The sequence below is a fragment of the Aythya fuligula genome, chromosome 2, assembly GCF_009819795.1.
Source record: "Aythya fuligula isolate bAytFul2 chromosome 2, bAytFul2.pri, whole genome shotgun sequence".
NCBI classification, from domain to species: Eukaryota; Metazoa; Chordata; class Aves; order Anseriformes; family Anatidae; genus Aythya; species Aythya fuligula.
The window spans coordinates 64090109-64116248 of record NC_045560.1 but is presented as its reverse complement, the minus strand read 5'-3'; the positions used below and the strand labels follow the sequence as shown (position 1 = coordinate 64116248).

The 26140-nt window shown below is 43.8% G+C and overlaps 1 protein-coding gene across 3 annotated transcripts in view; it reads left to right on the top strand.

Moving 5' to 3' along the window:
• Positions 1–23434: 23434 nt before the first annotated feature.
• LOC116485540 (solute carrier family 12 member 7) overlaps positions 23435–26140 on the top strand; it is an 81795-nt gene continuing 79089 nt past the window's right edge. For all 3 annotated transcript variants that reach the window (XM_032181015.1, XM_032181014.1, XM_032181017.1), the window contains exon 1: positions 23435–23681. In XM_032181015.1, coding sequence (XP_032036906.1) covers positions 23549–23681 — 133 coding nt within the window. In that variant the 5' untranslated portion in view covers positions 23435–23548. The remainder of the gene's footprint in view (positions 23682–26140) is intronic.

Sequence of the window (26140 nt, the reverse complement as noted above, 5' to 3'; positions counted from 1 at the left end):
CATGAACTCAGGTTGTTTTAAGAGTTAACTGCTTTTCTGTTTCTGTGACAACTCTCTCAGACCCATTGTGGTCCCTTTGCCCTAAAGGGCTAACACCCGTGATTTTAAGATCTCTGCCTCGGGCAGAGGCAGAACTATTAACATTCCTACATCCTCTTTCCCTGCTCATTCAACTTCAAACACCTTTAACACTTTCAACAACCCTTTTAACACTTCCTTTATCTTTCTCCAGCCTGTACTTCTCTAATGCCAACATCAAAGGCTCAGTCAGGGGCCAACTTAATTCCGTACCTTTTCCCACCAAGATGCTAAAACATCAGTATACAACATTTCATCCTGTTCTGCTTCTCAAAAAACAACATTAACTGTAGCAAAATATTATAGTTTAAAGTTCCATTTAGGGGGCACTTTTCTCCACATTCCAGCTTATAAAGCGGCCACCACTGATTACAATATTTCATCAATGTTTTCCTGTTCACACTTCCACCGGCAGATCCTCCAATATCCTTCCAGTGACTTAAAACACATCCTAACACACTTTTCTTTAAAATTTCACTGCTTGTTTGCCCCCCCATTTTCCAGTTTACACTTTCAGAATACACATGTTACTTACAAAAGCGTATCACAAAACGTATCACTCACAAAAATACGGGCACGCAATATCTTTCAGTAGAGATGTCACAAAACTACTATTACCAGCAATATTGCTAAAATCACAATAACAATAGTCAGAGTCAAATTCCACATGCGATAAGTCAGAAAACCGAACTGTGTAACACCGTAACGATATCTCTCTTATAACAATGCCACGAACCTACTATTACCACCAGAAAAATAGCCAAAATCACAGTAACAATAACCAAAGTTAAATACCATACTCCATGAGTCAGAAAACCGAAATAGACAACACAATTCCAGATGGACCTTAAAGCGAGCTCTTTCCTTAAGGTCCCCAAATATACTTATGGTGCTTACCACAAAGTATATACCAAACACTGCCTCGCAGAAGATCACCTTCTGACTTACAGACAGTTCCAGATACAGATGGACCCCAAGGTCCCCAGATATACTTGTGGTACTAACCACAAAGTATATACCAAATACTGTCCTGCAGAAGTCACCTTCCGACTTACTGGACAGTCCCAGATAACCGGTCTACCAGAAAACCAAACCAGAATAAAGAATATACTCACTTACAATGATGGGGTCCTTGTCTGCCTCCGCAGTGATCCGGTGAGTCGAGGAGTCCCTCCGGGAAACCCCGGGGGTACCCTAGGGAGTCCTGTCCCCAGCGGGTCCTGCGGTCCGGCAGAGAGGTCGTCCCATCTGGGGTGCCAGATTGATTCAAAGATCGAAGCCGAAATTCCTTTAAGTGGTATATTCTTTATTGCAGCGCTGGATGCACGGGGGATCTCTCCACCTATCGTGCATACCCAAAGCAAAAAGCAGTCTTGAATTTATACAATCAATCTATCAATATTCTACAAGCACCTATACATATGCATTACCTATCCCCGCCTTCCCTTGCTTCTCATGCTAATTAGCCTTTTAGCACCTTGCGCCTGCGTAGAGCTTTCCAAGAATTGTGGGCAGGGGTCTTTGGGAGGAAGACCCCGAGTCTTCCTCACAGTGTACTTTTCACCTTTGGTCAGGAATCTGCTGAATTGGCATGTTTCTTAATTGCGAGAGCTGGTTGTTGCCAATTCTTCCGTTTGTTGTATCTTTATAATGAATTCCAATGTCCAGTTTTGAGATTTATAGTCCTTACGTTTGTTTCTCTGTCCGTCTGCCGCTTCCTTATCATGAGTTTCAGTGTCTTGTTTCGAGATATACAGTCCATGTCTGGGGATTGCCCTTGCCTCCCCAATGCCTCCCCAATACCTCCTTAATCAGGTCTCATCCCCAAGTACTTTCTCATTCTGACCCCAAGTCTCTCATATGATTTCTGTGTTGCACACTATTATTATTCCAGCCAGGATTGGCAAGTGGGTATTTCTGCCCTGCCGGTATTACCCCTGGTCCTGGAGGATGAGCTCTTTCCCATTCTTGTATAGCAGCTCTCCTCCTGATCATTCCCATTTCTTTCCCTGTAAACAACATACTTATAGACATAATTCCCTCCCCCAAGAGTATAAATCAGGTCGTAGGAACTGGTCTAATTGTTCAGCTAGGCTGTTGGGGTCCTTGAATAAAGACTTCCTCTCCTTCTTAAAAAGTCCTAACCTCTCTGCTGGTAAGGAGGAGGGGGTAGTTCACCTAAGAGGATACACAGTTAGTGTTAGTACTGTTAGTATCAGGGAAGGCAAAATTCTCAACATATCTTCTACCTTGTTCTAATTCTTGCCAGAGCCTAGAGTACGATCCTTCTTTAGGGACAGTGTTAATTACAGTCCCTGTCTCCCTTCCTGGAGTGACTGCTGCTGCCACCAGTTCAATATTAAGATTATAGGGAGCATAACTTGGCTCCTTCTCTGAAAAAGGAATCTTATTGTTTACACATAAATTTAAAGCCTGAATTTTCATCAGACCCGTATTTTGGCCAAAATACTGCTATTTCCTTAATTGATTGTTTTGTCCAGACTGATACACAATGTTTAACCTTTTTTTTTTTTTTTTTTTTTTTTTAATTACTTTTCTTTTACAATCCCTCTAATTTTGGGATTATGTTTCCAATTTCTTATCATTTTTCAGGAAGAACTATTAGTAGGCACTCCCCCAGGGATATCTCCCTGTCCCCTGGAACTCATATTTTCCCATTTTTCCTAACCCTCGCCAGTATGTGCTACAGAAATTTCCCTTCTGCAGTGTACCACACACCAACGTACTGAAAAATGGGGGTGTACCGCCAAGCACTTCCCCGTGCCAGCGTTACCGCACACCTATGAGTTTACCAGATTCCCTGGAACTCGTACTTCCCATCTTTCCTAACCCTCGCCAGTATGTGCTACAGAAATTTCCCTTCTGCAGTGTACCACACACCAACGTACTGAAAGATGGGGGTGTACCGCCAAGCACTTCCCCGTGCCAGCGTTACCGCACACCTGAGTTTACCAGATTCCCTGGTGTACTTCCAAGCACTTCCCCGTGCAAGGATTACCGTACACCAGATTCCCCTGGTGTAGTGCCAGCACTTCCCCGTGCAAGGGCTTACCATACACCAGATCACCCGACCCCCAAGGCAATACTCAATATTTCTTACCTTGGTCTGTGCACAGAGTTACCGGATCGATTCTTAAAAACCCGGAGTGCCTACCTTCTTCCTTTCCCCACTACTTCACGGATCCTGCCTCTTTAACCAGTCTCGGGCCCTCTGTCAGCTTTCCGCAGAACCGCCACCGTCGATGCACAGGACCGCTGAAATCAGCGGGGCATGCCTTCCTGCTGCTGCGGCGGTGGGGCTCCCCAGTAGGTGACTGGATCCCGGACGAGCCCCCAAATTGTGAGAAACACTCCGTAGCCAATAACTTAGGCTCAGGCGAGGATCTCAGTGAAGTAGTAATTTATTCGCGATTGCAATGGCGGGCGCCCCACAAGCAGGAGAGAGCGCATCTACTAGTTCCAAAACACAGTTTATATACCTTTTGATGGCAGGACCCTCCCCTGTTTCCCCACTGAGTGGGTAATCCAGATTCACAATCTATCTGATGCTTCACAAACAATGCATGGCCTTCAGTCGCCGGCCTGTTAAATTTCAAATTTCTTTTGACATTTTTACTGCTTGAAGTGGTAATGTTTCTTCACTTATCTGACTTGACTTGACACCGTGATTTTCACCTAATTGTCCTAAGGAGTCTGATTGTCTGCATTTTACAAGGTCGCCTGCTAAACTTTCTTATCACTGTAAGCATATCTCAGTACCACATTCCCTCCTTCTAAACAATGTAACTCTGCAAAAACAACATTTCTATTCCCACAGGCAGCATGCTCACATCCCTTTGCTGCAGAGCTGACAGAGAGGCGGCCAGGCTGTTGGGGTCTCCTGGGCGAGCTTGTGGTGGTGCAGGCCTGGTGGCTACCATAAACCCCATGGCACAAGCAGGTGAGCCCTCCTCGGGGCTCCGCACCCGTAGCCGTCCCTCTTCCTGGCCGAGCAGCAACGCGGTGGGAGCCGCCCTCTGCCGGCAGCAGCCAGCAACACACACAGGAAAACAAAAATTATTAAAATAAATAAATATATAAAGCGACAAATTTATTGTTATTATCATAATCACCACTACCATCATCGTCGGCGGCGTCGTCATCATCATCGCCATCATTATTCAACATCATCATCATCATTCAATATCATCATTCAATATCAATCATCATTATTCAATATCATCATCGTAATTCAACCCACAAGAGAAGGCTGCAAAGACATGCAGGGAACACCCTGCTTGCTTCTGGATTACGTGCGCAGCCGAGCAGGGTGTTTGCACCTCAGCACTCCTGAAGCACAGGGGGGTTCCTGCAGTTTTCTCCCCACTGTCAGCCTGGTCTCTCAGGCAGATGGGGACATGCCAGCATCTTCCTGGAAAAAGAGTGGAAAAAACTCCACACAACAAGGAAATTGTGAGCCAGTGCTTTTGGTGAGTGCTGTTGACCTTTTGTACCATAAGGCTAACAGAAGCAACCACCTGCCTAACCTCACCTCCAAAATCTTGAATCCTTTCTTCGTCTTTGAAAATTAAATAAGATGCTTGTTAGGTATTAATACTAAAACTCAGTTCAACTTAATACTTGCAGGAGACAATCTCAAAATACTATGCAAACACTAACATTTAATGTAATGATAGAAGGGAAATACCTTTATCCTACCATAATTTTTCTCACAAGTTTTTAAAAAGAGTGTAGTGTGGGGAGCTGCTTTGCTTACCCCTCACCTCTTTATTTTCTGTGAAATCATGTCCAGGAATTGCCACCTAGTAAATGATTCAGCTTCCTACTGGATTTAATGTGTGCTTATTCCAAAGTCCAGTCTTTTTGCTGTATCCCCATTTAATTCTCTGAAAATGTTGAAAATTTATTCTAGTTGGCTTCATTTGTAAGGACTTGAAGGAAGCAAAACTAACAACCACTGGAAAGAAAAGCTTGTATTAATTGGACACTTTCTATAGTAGATTGGAACCAAAGGGATTCCTATGTTTCAAAATCCTGTATGTAGGGTAGGGTTACATGTTTTGTTAGGGAGCATCTTTTAATAATCATAAATTCTGGTAGCCTGTCAGTCAATACAATAATATTTTCCATTCAAAGTACCTAGAGAGTTTGTCATCTTTAAAAAGTAATTTAGGGAATTTCAGAATTTACTGCTTACCCAGTAAGCTAGGTATTCTTCATAGATATAAATAAATGCAGTTTCAGGAAGTGTTAAATTAAAATCTTAGGTCAGTGCAGTAACCCCTGGGATAAGCATTGATTTAGGTTGGTGCTTAAATTCTGTATGTTGGTGTCAAATAAATAGCTGCCAGGTACATTTGTAATTAAGTATGCCTGTGTGATTGCTTAGGAGGGCTTTATCAAAAGTTTATGCCACTCTAATTATTTTCAATTGAAGTAGGCAGTAATTAAATCGGTATTAGATTGATGCCACTGAAATATCAATGAAGTAACTTGTTAATAAATATTTATTTCTGGTAACTTTATTAGGTATTTAAGGCATGCTATATCTTACCTGTTAGCTGACATCTAAATATTAAATAAGAAATATAGCTTAAAAGTAGCTGATAAAACCTCATAGGAAATCTATGAAATGTTTATCTCGTGATTCTGTCTTTTTTTTTTTTCCAGTTATGACTATGAGAAATTTCTAGTGGTCAGCATAAACATTGGCAATGCCATTCCTGCATCTGGAATGGAATGGAATAATCCCGTGCAACTATGCAAACTGAGGCCCGTTTTCTAGAAAGCAGCCTTGTATAAAAGACCTGGGGGCAAAGATGGTCCTGGTGGGCAGCAAGCTGAGCATGAGCTAGCAGCGCACCCCTGTGGCAAAGGCAGCCAGCCGCCCACCGTGCTGTGTGATAATCACGTAGACAGCAGGTGGAGCGAAGTGACTGCTCTCCTTGAGAGCAAACCTTCAGCACGTGTGGTCTTTCTAGCGTGGGATCCAGCTGTGGGCTGTCCAGTAGTAGAAAGACCTGGCTGGACTGAGTCAACAGAGGACCACCAAGTTGGTGAGGAGGTGGGAGCACGAGCCATACATAGAGAGGTAAGAGCACTGGATTTGTTCAGCCTCAAAAAGAGACAAGGAAGGAGAGATCTTACTGCTGTCCACAAGTAACTAATTGGAGGGTATAGGGAAAACAGAGCTAGAGTCCAGTGTAGAAAGATGGAAAGAAATGGACACAAGCTGAAACACAAGAAATAATTACTAGATATGTACAAAATAATTTTTACCATAAGGACATATCTAGTTTGCCCAGAAATGTCTTAGACTCTTCACTAAAAACTCAGCCTGACAAGGTCCTGAGCAACCTGTTGTAAATGGGCATGCTTTTAATAATGCATGCTTTTAGGTAATCTGTCAACATCACCTCTAGATATGCCTTCTAACCAATGTGATTCCACACCTCAGGGTCAATTTAAACAGGCTATGCTCTTGACGTGATATTGTCTGTGAGCCTTAACAGTTCTTTTTTTCATAGTTAAACAGTTATCAAAAGTGTTTATAGAGCTCAGTTAATCAGGTTCTTAGTATTGCTGTGCAAGGACATCTTGGCCGTCTTGACCTCTCTTCAGCCTCCTTTTGAATAGTTCATTCTCCATGTCATCTTAGCAGTCAGTTGTATTCATCTTTCTGACTGTTGTATTGCATGCAGGCTTCAGAAGCCATGCACAATTCCATTAACAGGCCAACATCTGTGTTTCATTTTTCTTTTTCAAAATGACCATGATCAATTAAATGGTAAAAGAGGTAGTTTGGCAATCACACTGAAAATGTTTAATGCTTATAGCTTCTGACACTTGTTTTGTTCCAAAACGTAGTTGTTAATCAATTTTTTAGTCCTGACACAGCTTTTGTATTTTTCTGATGTCCACCATTCAGTAGTTTTTACACATTTATGGGAAGACCATCTTCTCATAGAACAGAATAGATCACATGAAACAAAATAGTTTTTATGATCTGGTAGGACCCCAGAAGCCATATATGCCATTTTGTAACTCATCATAAGTCTGTAATTCACAGACTTGTGCTACAGTGTTGGCAAATTTAAAGACTCTTACAGATATATTCAAATACAAATTCTGGAGATAACCTTCCAGAGTTTTAACAGAGGTTTTACTTTAAAAGAATTTAAAAAAAAAAAAAAGTGTTTCAAAGATTTTTTTTTCATAAAAATGTCTAAATTTTAAATCATTCAGAACAGTATTGACTTTTTATTGCCATCCTTGAAGACAGAGCACTCATTCTGAGGCGAATGAAATATTCTTTGAATGTTGCCCAATACTCAATTTCATAATGATGCACATACATTTAACAGCCAAACAGCTTCTATCATCACAAATTTATTACAGAAAAATCACTTCATTCTGTGGAATGGGCATCTTGACAATAAGAAAATTTTCTTAATTAATTCTTAAGATAATTTCCAATTTTCTTATAATAGAGATGTTTGTTAGTTTGGCTCTCTGTCCAAGTTTACCTGTGAGAATTTAAAAACAGTTTGTCAGTCTGGTGTTTTTCTTAATATATTCTGGTCACAAATACATGTACTTCTTTATATGTTCAGGTTTTCATTCTGCCTGTAATCTTTAGCATATTTACTCTTGTTAGCATCTGTGCAATTGACAGCCTGAAGCTTCTTGCTTCTGCTAGTTATAGTTCTATATGATTTGAGAGAATACTGTTAGCACTCACTTCAAAATGCAGATCTTATACCCCTTCTCCAGAGCCTTGTTCAGTTCTGGAGTATGACAGCTGCTGTCAAGGGCTCTTCAGAGCTCTGGTTGCAGAGAGCCTGTCAGGTTTCAGAACAAATACAGCACAAGGGCTATAGCAGCTTGCTATTTACCCAAACTGGAAGCACAGGGAAAAGAGACCTCATACGCTACTTTTACATTGTTGTCATGGTGTTAAAAATCTTAAAAATAGTGTTGGGTTTTGTCATGATATAGAGATCACAACAATGGGTTTGTAGGATTTCATAACATACAAGGACACAAGGCTTCATTTTCGTAAATTTCTATTTATTATAATTACCACAAATCACCACTACCAAATATACTATGATTAAAAGGGAGAGCACATATATATATATATACATATACATACATACATATATATATATATATATATATATATAAACATGCTTCTTGGTAATATTGGTAATAGCTTTAAGAGAATAGCACTAATAGCAAGAATTAGAGGAAGTAGAAAGGCAATTAAATGTTGTAAAAATTATTAATACAACAGTAAATATAGATTAGCATTATAGGTTCAACACATTTATCAATATTATGTCAGTGAATATAATTATTACACGTGACAAACATAAATATTGTAACAATGGCTATACGTAGGTTATACTTATCAAGACCATACTTATGACAGATTATGTGTATATACATCAAAAGAATTACTGGTACAAAGTGCACCAAACCAATCCCAGAAGTGTGTGTGTGTGTGGTATGTGTCAAACCAACCACAAAAATATCTAATTAAGAAAATCAATCTCAAAACAGTCAAGTTAAGAAAACTGATCACTGAAGAGCCCAATCCCCAGAAGTGAGTCTGAATAAATAATGAACAAAGTCTCAGTTTGAAGCTCATCTGCATCACAGAGTTTGGAGTTGGGCAAGCATCTCCAGTGAAAGTTCAATTTGTTAAGGAAATCCTGTAGGAAACAAAAGCTTGGGCAGCAGATGAAGTTATTGGAGAGCAGCTCTCAATTTTTGGTAGGAAGCAAGACATTTCTGTGTCACAGAGACAGTAAGAGAGCATAGGACACCACCTTGTAGAGCAGGCAATAGATGCTGCTAATTTCTGCTTCACATGAGAAACCAATAGGCAGTGTTGTTTCCTGTTCTTTCAAACAGAATTTTACTTTTCCCAGACCGTTTTTTTCCTTTTCAGATGATAAATTACTGTTACAGTTCCTTGTTTTTGCCCTTATTGATGGTATCCTCAGGATGTCTCTCGTTCTTAGGTACCCAGCTGCAATTCGAAGAGGCCAGCTGTTCCTTTCAAGGATAATCCTGGTTCGCAGAGCTGTTTCCTAGTTTCCTTCTTAGTCATTTGTAATATCAGATGAAGGATATAAGGAAACACAAGCTTCCAACCCGTAATAGTATTACAAGTCGATGTAAGCTCCCTAGAGCTGTGGGTGAAGAGTGCTCCTCCACAACCCGCATTCTCTGAGTGACACTTACCTTGAAGTTCAATTTCCAGTTCAAGGCTTTAGTGCATCCAGTCCTTTTTCAAGAAGCCCTTTGGGACTTTAGCTTATTCTCCTGAATAGGCATTTTGTTCTATTTTTCCATTTCAGTGGTCAGTGCTGCCTGCAGCACAGTGCAAAGTCTGCATGCTGCCAAGCAAGTTGGGCAGTTCGGGTCAGGGTGCACATGTCTCTTGGGCAGACTCACAGGACTGGTCTCTTTGCCTGGGATGGGGGTTGCTTGTGGGGTTTCTTGGTAGCTTTCTAGGCTTGGGCCACAGCCCTCCTGCATGTTATAACTCTTAAGCTGCTGACATTACATCAGCTGAACAGTGTAAGTTAAAATCTGTGGGCAGTCTATAATACAGTGGTCTTTTAAGCGTCACAGACCAATCAGTAAGGAAGAATGGGAAAGGTGCAAACATTTCAGTAGTTTAGGAAGATGGCAGTGTACTGACTCACTTCAGCAACTATAACAAAGTCAGACTGGTTCCAAAACTTTAAAAAAGAAATGGTAAAGAAACTCTTGGCAAACAAAACAAAGCAAACAAACAAAAGATCACCATGTAGAGGGAAACACAGATCAAGACCTTAGTGTCTTGTTATGTTCAAAAAAAGCTGCAGACTTGAAAGAACAAGAAAAGTAGGGATGTAAAAGTAGGACCAGGGATGGCTGTACAGATTTTTAAATCCATGAAGTTTTAACTTATAGAGAAAGTTAAAGTATTTTGCCCAAAGTGATGTACTTCAGAAATCTTTAATTTCCCCCACTACTAAGCTGATAGCTCTTTATCTGGTTCTAGCATCCAATCAATGATGATAGATTAACTGCTCTTTAGTACCATGTATTATCTACATGCAAAGCTCATCTCCTACTGTAAAACAATAATTTTATGCCTTTAATAATAGAAAACATTTATTCTAACAATTATATTCTGAGCCATTTTATGCAGTTTCTGGACTAAACAGTTATGTGGGTCTTTTCTGCAATTACTTAAATATCCAGACTTCAATTCCCGCATTTGGAATTTGGATTCCAACACTGCTTTGCCTTCTCCATTACTGCCACATCAAAAGCTTATTTGTAAGGCCTACCACAATTTCATGTAATTATTCCTCTAAATTACTGTGCCAGTTGTTCTACACAGGAATAAATAGCCAGTGAACTGTAACTTCATCAGTACTGCTGAACCTGTGTTAAGACTTCTGCTATTCAATTTATTAATAATACAGAAAAGTGACAAAACTCACAGTTTTTGTTATGTAGATAAAGTTAGTTCCAGTTAGTTTGCACATAAACGTAGGTTGGAGATACGTTAGTTCCATGGTTGTTAAAACTGAAGTAGATGACAACCATCTAATGGAACTAAGTGACTTGATGGTAAAATGGCAAGAAGTGCTGTGCCTACCAATTGCAAAGTAAAGCCCTTTGTAGAAACATACACAATCAAGTGTTCTAAATTAGCTCTTACCACTCAGTAAAGACCTCTAATTTTTTTGTGGATTATATCCTGCTAGTATCAGTTCAGAGCCATCAGCATTTTCAGCCCCAAAGCACTTTTCCAGAAAAAGAGGTCAAAGTGGCTGTGTGCTAGTTTTTCTGGGAGAAGTGGACTCATGTACATAATCATTACAAAATTTTAAATACTTACAGTTTTGTGTTTCAGTATAGCAACTTAGCTTGGAGACAAATTCAGTAGAAAGCATATGCTGACTGTAAGTTTGATGAGGTACTAGAATGTAATGAAAGTAAAACACATATTTTGAATAAAACTATGAAACATTTAAATGAGTCTCACACTCTATCAAGCAAGAATTCTTAATGGTAAAAAGCTGTCCTGTTAATGTTGATGGTTGTGAGAGGCAATTAATTTATTTTTTTACCGAAGAAAAGAGTGGAAAAGTAGTAACAACATCTTTTCCCCCTTATATTAATGACAGAATTACAGTTTTCATCATTTTTCTCAAAATAAAAGGAAAGCAGATTTCTGTATGAGGTGCCAGCTTGGTCATAGCACTTACTTTTACGGACAGAAAAATGTTGGACTGGTTGAGGAAAGATACTCAGAGCTGGGAGAGACAGCAAGGCAGTCTGGGCAGTGACTGTATAGTCGTAGTCTTAAACAGAAGTAAACAAAAAACAAACAAACAAAAAAGTTGCCCATTAATATCTTTAAGTTTTATGTAGTTATTTTATACAAGAAGGATAATTTCACTAGGTGCCATCAATGTGAAAACATTCAAGTCTTCTATAGCCTGTTCTTTCCTAATTCTGGACCAGTTGTGAAGATGTTTAATTTTGCCAACCATTCAGCAGACCCATTTTTAATGAAAGACAAAGTAAAAAAAGTATAGAACAGGGGCTGGGTTTCCTTATACCACTAGCAGACCGTTGTCTTGTTACTGCTTATGCAGTGTCCCATTTTGCACACTAGCCATATTAAACCCTGGTTCTAAACAGAGATTGGTGGGCAACATATGTGACTTTCTCATAAATCATTCATTAAACAGAATGACAGAATTTCAGAACGTTTGGGATTGGAATGGATCTTGAAAGCTCATTTAGTGCAATCGCCCTGCTGGAACAGGAGCACCTAGATAACGCCACACAGCAACCCACGCAGCGCCAGCCACGACGTGCGAATGCGCCGCTGGCCCCGCCCTCCCGGAGGCTGTTCCTAGGCAGAGGGCGGGGGCGCGGCCGCCGTCGCCCTGGCAACGCCCCCTCCCCTCAGTACCTCTCGCGAGAGCCGGGGGGGCCGCCCGTGGGGAGGCGAGGCGCCGCGGTAACGTGGGGCTGGGTGCCTTGGGCGCGTTGGGTGCCGGTTGCGGCTGTGCTGGTTGTTGACAGTCCCGCGTTCCTTGCGCCTCTAAAGTGATACTTTAAGTAGAATCCATACCAACGCTAGTCTCCATTTTCTTCACCCTTTCTCCATAGTCTTGTTAATTTTCACTGATGAAGTTGAAACGCATACAAAGGCACTCCCAGTGTGTCACTGCTGATACCACGGGCAACGTACCCACTCCTGTTAGTTTTCACTGATAACACTGAAACGCTTACAGAGGCACTCCCAGTGTGTCACTGCTGATACCAATGCTACACACCTTGGCAGCTCAGATGTAGCTATCACAGTACCATCTACCCTACCATCTACCCGTGTCAGCACTGAAATGAAATGCTTTTCTGGGAATCCACATTTCCTAAGATTTTTTGATCACTGTCCGAGGCGATTGGTGGGGGGCAGGAGGGGCTCATAACAGGAATGTCACCAAAAGACTGCCCAGCCTTGTGCAGCATAAGGACTATTATCCACTGCTGCTGTTCCACATGGACACCACTGATGCAGCCTACAGCAGTCTGAGGAGCATCAGGAGGGCTTACAGGGCCATGGGAGCACCAGTAAAGGGCTCAGGAGCATAGGTAGTCCTTTGATCCATGCTCCTAATCAAAGGGAAGGGGATTGAAAGGGCCAGCTGAATCTGGCAAATCAACAGATTGTTACAGGACTGGTGCCACAGGCAGGGCTTTGGTTACTTAAACCATGGGAACCATGAAACAAGAGGAGTGAGAGATGTCTGCATGCCTGCAGGGCGTGCACTGATGTGCCTCATTCGCATTACAGAGATGGTAGGATGGCTCCCATGAAAGGAGTGTTGCAATGGAAGGATACAGGCTCTTCAGGAAGGACAGGTAGGGGTGACAAGGAGGGGGCATCTCCCTCTATGTCAGTGAGTAGCTAGAGTGCATGGAGCTCTGCCTGGGGATGGATGAGGAGCTGACAGAGAGCTTGTGGGGCAGGGACAGGGGACATGACAATGGGAGTCTGCTACAGGCCACCTGATCAGGAGGACTGAACAGATGAGGCCCTCTATAGACAGATAGAAGCAGGCTAATGTTCACAAGCCCTGGTCCTCATGGAGGACTTCAACTACCCTGGTATCTGCTGGACTCATAGCACAGCATGGCATAGGCAGTCCAGGAGGTTCCTGGAATGCATTGATGGTAACTTCCTTCTCCATGTGATAAAGGAGGAAATGAGGAACGGTGCTATGATGGACCACATTCTCACCAACAAGGAGTGACTAGTGGGGAATATGAAACTTAAGGGCAGCCTTGGTTGCAGTGACTGTGAAATGGTGCAGTTTAGGATCCTGAGGGCAGTGAGGAGGGAGCACAGCAAGCTCACTACCGTGGACTACAGAAGAGCAGACTTTAGCCTCCTCAGGGATCTGCTTGATACAGTACCATGAGGCAAAACCCTGGAGGGAAGAGGAGCCCAGAAAAGCTGGTTAATATTTAAAGATCACCTCTTCCAAACTTGGGAGTGAGGTGTCCCAACAAAGAGGAAGTCAGGCAAAAACACCAGGAGACCTGCATGAATGAACAAAGAGCTCTTGGCCAAAATCAAGCAGAAAAAGGAGGCCTACAAAGGACTAAAGAAGGACAGATAGCCTGGGACGAATACAGAAAAATCGTCCGAGCAGCCAGGGATCAGGTTAGGAAAGCTGAAGCCCTATTAGAATTAAATTTGCCCAGGGACATCAAGGGCAACAAGAAAGGTTTCTATAGGTATAGCAGTGATAAAAGGAAGACTAGGGAAAATGTGGGCCATCTTCAGAAGGAAATAGAAGAACTGGTTACCCTGAATATGGAAAAGGCTGAGGCATTCAACAGCTTTTTTGCCTCTCTCTTCACCAGCAAGAGCTCTAGCCATATAGCCCAAGTCCCAGAAGGCAAAGACAGGCACTGGGAGAATGAAGAACCACCCACTGTTGCAGAAGATCAGGCTCAAGACCATCTAAGGAACCTGAAGGTGCACAAGTCCATGGGACCTAATGTGAAGCATCCAAGGGTCCTGAGGGAACTGGTGGATGAAGCTGCTAAGCCACTGCCATCATATTCAAGAAGTTGTGGCACTCTGGTGAAGTTCCTGGTGATGGAAGACAGGAAACAGCCCCCATTTCAAAAAACAGATAAAAGAAAGACCTGAGGAACTACAGGACAGTCAGTCTCACTTCTGTGCCTGGCAAGACCATGGGGGCAGATCCTCCTGGAAACTATGTTAAGGCACGAGGAAAACAAGGAGGTGACTGATGACAGCCAACATGGCTTCACTAAGGGCAAATCACGCCTTACAAATTTGGTGGCCTTCTATGACAGGGTTACAGCACCGGTGGATAAGGGAAGAGCAACTGATATCATCTAGCTGGACTCATGCAAAACATTTGACGCTGTCTGCCATGATATTCTTGTGTCCGAACTGGAGAGACATGCATTTGACAGACAGACCACTCATTGATTAAGGAATTGGCTGGATGGTTGCACTCAAATAGTCAGTCAATAGCTCAATGTCCAAGTGGAGATAGTAACCAGTGGTGTTTCTCAGGGGTCAGTATTGGGACTGGTTCTTTTCAACAACTTTGTCCCTGACATGGACAGTGCGATTGAGTGCACCATCAGCAGATCACCAAGTTGTGTGGTGCGGTCACCATGCTGGAGGGAAGCAATGCCATCCAGAGGGACAAGTTTGACAGGTGGGCCCATGGGAACATCAGAAGTTCATCAAGGCTGAGTGCAAGAGCCTGCGCCTGGGTCAGGGTAATCCCCAGCACAAATGCAAGCTGGGTGGAGAATGGATTGAGAACAGCTCTGAAGAGAAGGACCTGGGGGTGTTGGCTGATGGGAAGGCAATGTGCACTTGCAGGTCAGAAATCTCACCTGCATCAAAAAGCCTGGGCTGCATCAAAATACGCATGGCCAGCAGATTGAGGGAAGTGATTCTCCTCTTCTCTGCTCTTGTGAGACCCTACTTGAGTACTGCATTCAGCTCTGGGGCCCCCAGTATACGAAGGACATGCATGTACTGGAGCAAGTTCAGAGGAGGGTGAGGATCATCAAAAGGCTGGAGCACCTCTTCTATGAAGAGAGGCTGAGGCAGTTGGGGTTGTGTATCCTGAAGAAGAGAAACCTCCAGGGAGACTTCAGAGCAGTCTTCTAGTATCTAAAGGTGGTCTGCAGGAAAGCAGGAGAGGGACTCTGTCAGGGAGTGTAGTGATAGGACAAAGAATAATAGTTTTAAACAAACAAAAAAATATATATTGAGATTGTATGTTAGGCTGAAATTCTTACTCAGAGAGCGGTAAGGCACTGGAACAGATTGCCCAGAGAAGTTGTGGATGCCTCATCCCTGGAAGTATTTAAGGACAGGTTGGATGGGGCTTTGAGTAAACTGTTCTAGTGGAAGGTGCACCTGTCCATTAAAGGGTGGTTAGAAGTAGATGGTCTTTCAGGTCTCTTCCAACCCAGGAGCCCCTGGACCATGGGCAGAATATGTTTCAGTGCAATTAAGGCCTATTATTGCACTCAGGAGTATGACAGAAAATTTTGCCTATCATTAGCTCTGCTGGTTGGAACAAATTTAGCTGAGTCTCAAAAGAAATTTGCCTAGCGTACCCTTTTCAACAATAGTGCTGAATAATTCAGCAACTTTATATGAAATCTGTGGAAATACGTTGTTTCTTTCCATGTTTCTTCCATAACTTCTGATGATCCTGAGGACCGGTCCAGTCAGCAATTAGATCTATTTCTCATTTGAGGAATTTCTCAGGTAGCTTCTTGTTCTCTGCCTGACATGCCTTGTATTTTGGAAACTTTCTGTGTTGGCCAATCTCATTTACTGTCTAGAAAAGTGAAATCCCTATAAGAGGCTCCAATGTCAGAGAGTTCTGTGTGAAAAAACACTGTTCTGGCCAATGCAGGCAAACACATACCTTTGCACTTTGCTACTTATCCAACTGTTTTTTTCTCAACAGATTACACAATACACATCTTTTTCTATTGTAACCTGAAGCCAGAATTCTATGAAATACTACTATTTGTTGTGGCACCAGAGAAGTCTACCCAACTTCATGGACTAAAAATCACAATAAATTATCACCATGTAAACTAATGACAGGACAAAGTGATCCAACTTAATCTGAAGATTTCTAGACCTTGGAAAGCTTTTACAAACCAACAGAACTCTTGAGTTCTGCTCTTATTACAGAATCCACTTAAGTTTATTGTAGTGCAAATCCTGTCCATGAACTAAAGGAATTACCAGTCTTATTAGAAATCTGTGTTGCGATACCACCACATGCACTGATACATCATTATTCAGTACACATGCTGACACTGTATGACACCTGATGCCATGCATCCCAGGCTTCTGAGGGAACTGACTGATGTATCACCAAGCCACTCTCTAACATATCGAAAAACCATGGCAGTCAGGCAAAGTCTGGGAAGACTGGGAAAAGGGAAACATCATTCCCATTTTTAAAAAGGGAAGACCCAGGGAACTACAGACCGGTGAGCCTCACCTCTGTGCCTGGGAAGATCATGGAACAAATCCTCCTGGAGGCAAAGTTGCAGGACAAGTAGGTGATCTGGGACAGCCAGCATGGCTTCACCAAGGATAAATCATGTCTGACCAATTTGCTGGTCTTCTATGATGGAGTGACTGCATCAGTCAACAAAGGAAAGCCATCTACTTGGACTTCTGTAAAGCGTTTGACATGATCCTACATGACATCTTAATCTCTAAATTGGAAAGACATGGATTTGAAGGGTGGACTATCCGGTGGACAAGGAATTGGCTCAATGGCCATGCCCAGAGAGTAGTGGTGAATGGTTCTATGTCCAGGTGGTGGCCGGTGATGAGCAGTGTCCCTCAGGGGTCTGTTTTGGGACCGGTGCTTTTCAGTATCTTCATCAATGACATAGACAATGGGATTCAGTGCACCCTCAGCAAGTTTGCAGATGGCACCAAACTAAGTGGTGCAGCTGATAGCAAAGAAGGAAGAGATGCCATTCAAAGGGACCTGGACAGGCTGAAGAAGTGGGCCCATGTGAACCGCACAAGGTTCAACAAGTCCAAGCGCAAGGTGCTACAGCTGGGTTGGGGCAATCCCAGACAGGAGTACAGACTGGGAGAAGAACTCATTAAGAGGAGCCCTAAGCAGAATGACTTGGGGGTTCTGGTGAACAGAAGGCTTGGCATGAGCCAGCAGTATGCACTAGCAGTCCAGAAGGCCAACTGCATCCTGGGCTGCATCAAAAGAGGTGTGACCAGCAGGTCAAGGGAGGTGATTGTCCCCCTCTGCTCTGCCCTCATGAGGCCCCACCTGCACTACTGCATCCAGGTTTGGGGCCCCTAGCACAAGAAAGATGTGGACCTGTTAGAGCAAGTCCAGAGGATGGCTACAAAGATGATCAGAGGGCTGAAGTACCTCTCTTATTTAGAAAGGCTGAGAGAGCTGGAGATGTTCAGTCTAAAGAAGAGAAGGCTCCAGGAAGACCTCATTGCAGCTTTTCAGTACTTAAAGGGGTCTTACAAAGAAGATGGAGGAGGACTCTTTGCTCAGGTAGATAATGATAGGACAAGGGGGAATGGTCTTAAACTAAAAGACTAGTTTTGCAGATACTGTTCAATAATCATACATGTAAGGTGTTGTTTTTTTTTTTATATCAGTATCCTAACATGCTCCATACTGTGGCGAATGCACCTTCTTAAATAATTCCAACAAAGAATCCTCCAGAATGTTCTCTATCAATGATATTGCTATTTAGAAAGAGTGCTGCCAGATGCCACATTTCAGTAGCGTTCCATTTTCATACAGATATGTGCTCTTCTATCAGCATGCTCTGACCATGAGAGACCATAGCTAACTTCTTCTGTAACAGAGGTGTCACTGAGGATTTCTGGAGCTGCTGCTCAGTATTCTGTATCCCCAAAACCGTGTGATTCCACCACTGTGGTTTTGTTCAGGCTGCCTAGAAAATGCCAGTTTACTGCTTGCATTGACTATGCTGGCAGTGACTAATTGCATCAGGTTTCACAAGCTTCCATTCCCATGTGGTCTGCCTGCAAGACAGACATACAGTCAGACACTTCGCTTCAGACACAAGGTACTGTATCAGGTCTACAGAAATGCCCTTGCTATGACCACCTGGACAATGGAAGCTCTGACTCTCAAGACATTCATTGCAATGTGCTAAACTGAACTGTAGTCTAGATTGCAGTGACAATGGACTAAGGAACCAGGTGATGGCAGAGTATGGGGCTCCTCCTTCTCTCATTGATGAGACACAAGTAGTCAAACTGAATTGTAGAACAGTTCCACTTAGCATGGTGCATGGGACTCTGGGAATGCCCAGGAAATAAAAAGCACAGTGGTTGGCCTACATTTTTAGACACAAGATGGCAACAGTGGGGAAGATCTGGCTGTAAGAATGCAAATGTCAGACTGGAAAGGTGTCATGCTAAATTTGGATTACATTCTAAAAAAGATAGAGATATTTCTTCCCAAGATAAATATTCACTTCCTGTAGTCTTGATCCTCTGATATATTTATGGCAGTATGTCTTTAATCTGAATTGAACAGATAAAAACATTTCCCTTCATTACTTATTACTGCAATCATTGTCACCCACAGACATTACTAGAAAAATCTAAATGATTAAGAAAATTAAATTGTCAGAGCAAATCCTAATCTGTGTTACTCCATGCTTTATGTATTGATACTTTCTGCCTCTTAACGCTGTCAGGAAGTTGTTTTGAAATATATGGAAGGCATATGTAGTGAACTCCGTGGAAGTTTCCAAACAAATTTCAGCTAGAACCAAACAAAATGCCTTTTCTATTTTCATATGGGCTGTAATACTAGAACAACTTTAACTGTTAAGATATGTAACCTTGTTCTGCAAAATGTATAGTATATATCATCTTTCCTCAAAACAAAGTTGCCATTGAGCCACTTAGCTCAACTTTCCCGAGTTACTCTTTCCCCCTTTTTTAGGCATTGATGCTTCAGGGATATTTGTTGGGGGCGGGGGGAGTAGTCATGATGGAGTCATGTAGTCAACAGCTCTTGTTCTTACGGGGGACTTCAACTTCCCAGACATATGCTGGAAATACAATACAGCCCTGAGGAAGCAGTCCAGGAGGCTCCCGGAGTGTGTGGCAGACAGCTTCCTGACTCAGCTGGTCAGTGAGCCTACTGGGGGGTGTCCCACTAGACTTGCTGTTCACAGAGAAGGACTGGTAGGAGATGTGGTGGCTGGGAGCTGTCTTGGGCAGAGTGACCATGCACTGGTAGTCTATTCTTGGTGAAGTTGGGAGATGAGGGGGAACATTTGTCAATAAAACTTCTACCTTGGACTTCCAGAGGGCAGACTTTGAATTGTTCAGGACACTGGTAGGGAGGGTCCCTTGGGAGTCAGTCCTGATGGGCAAAGGTGTCCAGGAAGGATGGATGGACCTCGAGAAGGAAGTCTTCAAGGTACAAGAGCAGGCTGCTCCCTCTGTGCCATAAGATGAGCTGACAGGGAAGATGACTGGCTTGGCTGAGCTGGAAACTTTTACTGAGTGTCTGGGAGAAAAACAGAGTTTGTGTCCAGTGGAAGAAGGGACAGGCAGCTCAGGGAGAGTAGAAGGAAGTTGCCAGCATATGCAGAGAAAAAAATCAGGAAGGCTAAAGCCCAGCACAAGCTCAGCCTGGCCATTACAGTTAAGGATAACAACGAATGTTTTTATAAATATATTAATGGCAAGAGGAGGGCCAAGAGAGAATCTCCATCCTTTACAGGATGCATGGGGGGGGGAACATGACTGATGAGGATAAGGAAAGGGCTGAGGTTCTTAATGCCTTCTTTACATCTGTCTTTATTAGTCAGACCAGTCAGGGTACTCAGTGTCCTGAACTGGAAGCTTGGGACAGGGAGCAGAAGAAACCCCCTGCAGTTCAGGTGGAAACAGACCTGTTGCTCCACCGGGACTGTCACAAGTCCATGGGGCCAGATGGGATCCACCTGAGGGTGCTGAGGAAGTTGGCAGATGCGATTGCTGGGCTACTTTTCATCATCTATCGGTGGTCATGGTCATCTAGAGAGATGCCAGATGACTGGAGAATTGCTAATGTGACACCCATCTTTAAGAAGGGTCATAAGGAGGACCTGGGGAACTACAGGTCTATCAGCCTGACCGCAGTGCCAGGAAAGGCGGTGGAACAGGTCATCTTGAATGCACACAGCATGTGCAGGACAACCAAGGGATCAGGCCCAGTCAGCATGGGTTCGTGAAAGGCAAGTCCTGCCCGACCAACCTCATTTGCCTCTATGACCGGGTGACCTGCCTGGTGGATGAGTGAAAGGCTATTGATGTAGTCTGCCTGACTTCAGCAAGGCCTTTGACATGGTCTCCCACAGTATTCTCCTGGAGAAGCTGGCAGCCCATGGCCTGGATTGGTACACTCTTTGCTGGGTTAAAAACTGGTTGGACAGCTGGGCCCAGGGAGTAGTGGTGAATGGGGTGAAATCCAGCTGGTGACCAGTCACAGGTGGTGTTCCCCAGGGGTCAATGTTGGGGCCCACCCTCTTCAATATCTTTATTGATGATTTGGCTGAGGGAATTGAGTGCACCCTCAGTAAGTTTGCAGACGACACCAAGTTGGGGAGGAAGTGTCAATTCGCTGGAGGGTAGGGAGGCCCTGCAGAGGGACCTGGACAGGATGGGTCGATGGGCAGAGGCCAATGGGATGAGGTTCAACATGGCTGAGTGCCGGGTCCTGCACTTTGGCCACAACTACCCCATGCAGCACTACAGGCTTGGGGCAGAGTGGCTGGAAAGCTGTGCAGAGGAAAAGGATCTGGGGGTGTTGGTCGACGCTCGCCTGAACAAGCCAACCATGTGCCCAGGTGTCCAAGAAAGACAACAGCATGCTGGCTTGTATCAGGAACAGCATAGCCAGCAGGAACAGGAAGGTGATCGTCCCCCTGTACTCTGCTCTGGTGAGGCCGCACCTCGAGTACTGTGTTCAGCTTTGGGCCCCTCACTACAAGAAGGACATGGAGGCCCTGGAGCACGTCCAGAGATGGGCTACAAAACTGGTGAAGGGCCTGGAGCACAGGTCTTATGAGGAGCAGCTGAGGGAACTTGGGTTGTTTAGTCTGGAGAAGAGGAGGCTCAGGGGAGGCCTTAGTGCTCTCTACAACTACCTGAAAGGAAGCTGTGGGGAGCTGGGGGTCAGCCTCTTCTTGCAGATAACTAGAGACAGGACTAGACGGAATGGCCTCAAGTTGCACCAGGGGAGGTTTAGTTTGGAAATTAGTAGACATTTCTCCACAGAAAGAGTAGTCTGGTATTGGAATGGGTTGTCCAGGGAGGTGGGGAGTCGCCGTCCCTGGGGGTGTTTAAAAGTTTGGACCTGGTGCTTAGGGACATGATTTAGTCATTGGTAATGGTGGTAGGGGTATGGTTGGACCAGATGATCTTAGAGGTCTTTTCCAACCTTAATGATTCTATGATTCCCTCTTCATTCAATAGTTTTTTTGGTCCATAGCTTTGCTTTGTCTTGCTCTTAGCATTTCTAGGTGTATAAATTGTATCATGTTGAATCAAAATTGAACACTCTAGTCCTAATTTCTCCCCATTCCAACTTCTGTGCATACAGATGTGAAGTTTTCATCCTCTTCATACATGAATTTCTTTCAGGAATTCTTAAGCACTGGATGGATGGTATTGAAAAATTACCATGTTTCAAATTCTCTTCCCAATGCTTATACATGACACCATGCAGACTGTTCAGTCTGTTTTGAAGAGAGAATTATCATTTTTCAAATATATTTTAAAATTACATTTGCCATTCTAGTTTATCATTATATCTGGTTCCATAGTACTGTTAATTTTGATAGTAGCCTTTACCATGATGAAATTAAATTTAAAGTAAAATGTGCCCCAAAATATCCTTGTCTCTGCAGTACTATCAGTAACATTTTAAATCCCATGTTGCCAACAAAGATACCATTTCAGTTAGTTTTCAGTAGCTTGGAAAATCCAGGGGAAGGGTGAGGAGACACATCTCTGAGAAAGAAAGTCCTTTCTCATGCAGCCATCTTCTCATTACTGTAGTTATACTACAGACTGAATGAGGGCAAATTGCCAAGACCATACCAGACATCAGTTACCATGCCTCTCTCCCTCTCCTTTTGTTGCTGACCTGCCATCTACCCCACCATATCTGGGTACACTTCCTTGCCATCTCTGATGGCCAGAATCCCCCTTCTTTGGAGGCGTCTACTCCATCAGACAGTGCATTAAGTAGACATCTTCCATCCCACTGAGGTATGGAACTTGCAGACCATTCAGAGTCTTCTTCAAAAATGCATAGATATGCACCAAAATGATAAGAGTCCTGCTCTATTCTAACACTTCGCTGGGAAGGGAGAAGAGCAGGAGAAGAAAATAAAAGGACCTTAGTTTCCAAGCCTTCTTTTCCCACTTTTGGAGTGGAGATGCTACAATCCTACTCTGGGAAGGATGGTTAGGATAATCAAGAGCTCATCACTAATGCTACATCATTAATTTTTTTTTTTTTAATCAGCCCATCCACTGATTCTCGGAATCTGCTTCACTCTAGGTCGGAGTTCACACGTTTACTCGAGCAAGGAACATGGAGGCTCCTGCTGTCCTCTATAACTCACAGCCGCTGTGTAGGGGAGCAGGTATCTGGGAACCATCTGCATCTGGTAATTCCAGTGTGTGCAGAGGACTTCCTCTTCTACTCGTCTAAATGGTGACCTGCAGAGCTTCTGCATGGGGCTTCTGGATGCTGTCATGCCTTGGAGGTTCAGTACGCTATGGTCTGGCTCTGGTTTCCTTTGGAAGTTAGTTTCCATCTGCTGGGATCAGAGGAGCAGCAGCAGCCTAGCAGTCCTGGTGCTGCAGGCAGATGTGCGAGGCAAGATTTGAGAAAGAGAAGAAGGTGTGTTGCATGTGGTGTTTACCCAATGGCACTAGCTGGACCCACTTCTGCAGAACAAACCCAGCTCCATGCAGGCTGCCTCAGCTCCCACCTGGGGAGCCGCATATCCGCAAACAAGCCCTCCCCTCCCCACCTGCGCGCACCAGGCGACCTCGCAGCGGAGCCTCCCCTCCCCTGGCAGCGCCTAGGCCGCCTGTAACTGGCAGCGCTGGCAGGAGGAGGAGGAGGAGGCGGTGGCTTGGTGCCGGCCCCCCCCTCCCGCTGCGTGAGGAAATGGCCCTCACGTGAGGAGAGGAGGCGGTGGCGTCTGCCTGCCCCTGCCCCTGCCCGCTGCCTCCCTCGGGGAGGTGCCGGCGCCTTGCGGGAGCTTCGCGGGGGGCGGCGGGGCCATGCCGACCAACTTCACCGTGGTGCCGGTGGAGGCGCAGGGCGAGGAGCGGGACCCGGCGGAGCGCGATGCGCGGCGGCAGCAGCAGGAGGAGGAGGAGGAGGAGGAAGACGACAACGGGGAGCGGGGCTCCAGTGAGAGAGACAGGAGCGGGGGCGGGGGGCGGGGGGGGGGCGGGCGCCGGGTGTTGGTGTGATTGCGTGCGGGGAGCCAGGCTCCCGGTGCCGCCGGGCGGCGGGGTCCGCCTGCCCTGCTCAGGTGGGGGAAGTGCGGGAGAGGACGAAAGTCCGGCGCCTTATGGTGGCTGAGAGTTTGTTTCACTCTGTTTCCACGCTGGCCCCGACGAGGAAGTACTCCCGGGTCAGCTCTTGAGATAGAGAGGAGGAAAGATTTCTGACTGTGAAGAAGAGCGTAACCATACCTGGATTGTTTCAGGTGTTTGGCTGGCTGTGTGCCTGTGCATCAGCATCTGTAGGTTTTTTACCTGATGGAAGTGTGTGAGGGACGGTTTGCTTCTACTAGGCCTCACTCACGGTGCCATCGAGGTGAGGAGGATCGAGCCCGAGGTGGAGCTTGGACAGTGCAGGACTCTGTTCAGGGCAGCCTGTTCCGTGACAGAATGGGTGCTTGTCCGCAAGTAGTGGTGGGAAAATAAGAGCTTTTGTTGCTCAGATAGCAAGGCCCTTCCGGGGAAGTAATAACTCTTTCTTCCTTTGGCTCAAAAGCCCTCAACACTTCCTTTTTCCAAAGTATGTTGCAGCAGCAGTGCCAAGTGTGGTCCCTGAACAGGCTAGCACTGAAAGCTGGTTGAATCTTGCATATTATTTTGGACACTCTATCGCAGTCAAAACATGTTCCTAATACATTTTTTTTTTTTATTTAGATGTTAGATGATTACAGGTGAAAAGACAAGTTGTAAAAAGGAAGTTTGTCATAATGGTTGTTTCTCTTGCTGGTGATATAGGTCACAGATAAAATAAGGTTAATACCATATGATGCAGGATGTGAAAACAAATATTTGACAAAGTTAATTATGCACAAATGGATGAAAATAAAGATTTATTGGAAAGGTGGTCAAGAAAAACAAGCTGACAAAATTGGGTTGTTTGTTACAGAATTATAGAATGGTTTGGTTGAAAGGGAACTTTAACGATCTAGTCCAACACCATCCATGCTTGAGCACTTGTTCATTTGTTTTCCCACAGCGTTTGCTCCCCTCGCCCCCCAACCTCCCTGAAAAAGTCGCATGTTATTTGTAGTTGCGTTTCCTTCAGTATGTTGAAATAATGAGCAACTGGCAATTTTTGTTAAAGTTTTTGTTGTTGTTATTCTTAAACTAAATTGAATAGGAAGTCATAAACAGTATAAACTTTGAGAGCAGTTTGATTCCTATACTGGCTGGATAAAAGGCAGAAAAAAAAGTGAATTTCTGAAGAGTGACTGCAACACAGAATTAGTCTGTTTAGGCGGCTTTCCTTACAGTGATAAGGTAGTTAGAAAGGCACAGAGTGTGGTGTTAGGCCATATCACATCTCAAAATACTGAACATAAATATGAGTATGGCTAGACATGTGTTGTTAGAGTGTGCATATATATGAAGCATCTGGAAAGTCTGGAACATTCAGAAACCTTGCAGGGTTGGAAAAGAGAAGAGTGGAGCTGGTGCTTCTGTAATGGTTTATTTATAACCTTTTCAGGGTGTAAGAGTTCTTAATTTTTCATATAATTAAGGAGATTTTATGTGGGCCTGAGAGTTACATTTGCACATTGTTTAGATTATAGTCTTCTAGAAATCCATCACCGGAGCCGATGAATTTAAGTATAATTTTTCCTGGTAATGGATCTGTAAATAGCAAGTAGAGAGGAAAGCACTGGAAAAGCTTTTTTGACCTGTAGACGAGGTACAGTCAGAGAGGTCTAAGTTCAGTAAGAGAGATTAGATGCTATACTTGGATACAGAAGTTGAGGAAATAAACAGCATACGTACTGTTGCCTTAGGTATTATACAGGTATCTGTGGTATGTAAACCTGTAATGCATGAGATCGTTAGATTAATGCTCTGTAATCAAACAGTTATCCTTAACTCATTCAGTCTTCTGAGAGCTTTAAGACATCCTAAATATTGGATTTGTTAACATCAGCTAAAAGATACTGTGGTTAAGCCCATCTAAAGGCTTGTGTTAAAACTAGCAGAAAACAGAACTAGTGCAGTGGGGAAAAACATGCTTTTTCTGGTTTGGGGGTTGAAGTGAATGAGTGCTGTAAAAAGTGAGAATTGCTAAAGTTGTAAAAAGGTGGAAGAAGGGTACAGCTGGGAGTAGAGGTTGGAGTAAGAAAACAGGTGGAATAAGACCTTCTTGAGATCACCCTTAGCCTATATAGCTCAACATATGATCTTATTGTTTGGGCTATCTAGAATTTTATCAGTTTTAACTAATTGTATGGCTAACATATAAATAATGGTTCTGAAATTGCCTTGACTATGCTAGTCATTTTTTTTTTAAGTGTGTATTGCAAATAAAATAGTTCTGTTGATTTATTATAAACTTTTCTGTGTAGTCTCCCTTTTTCATACATTCTCATCTGATACTCA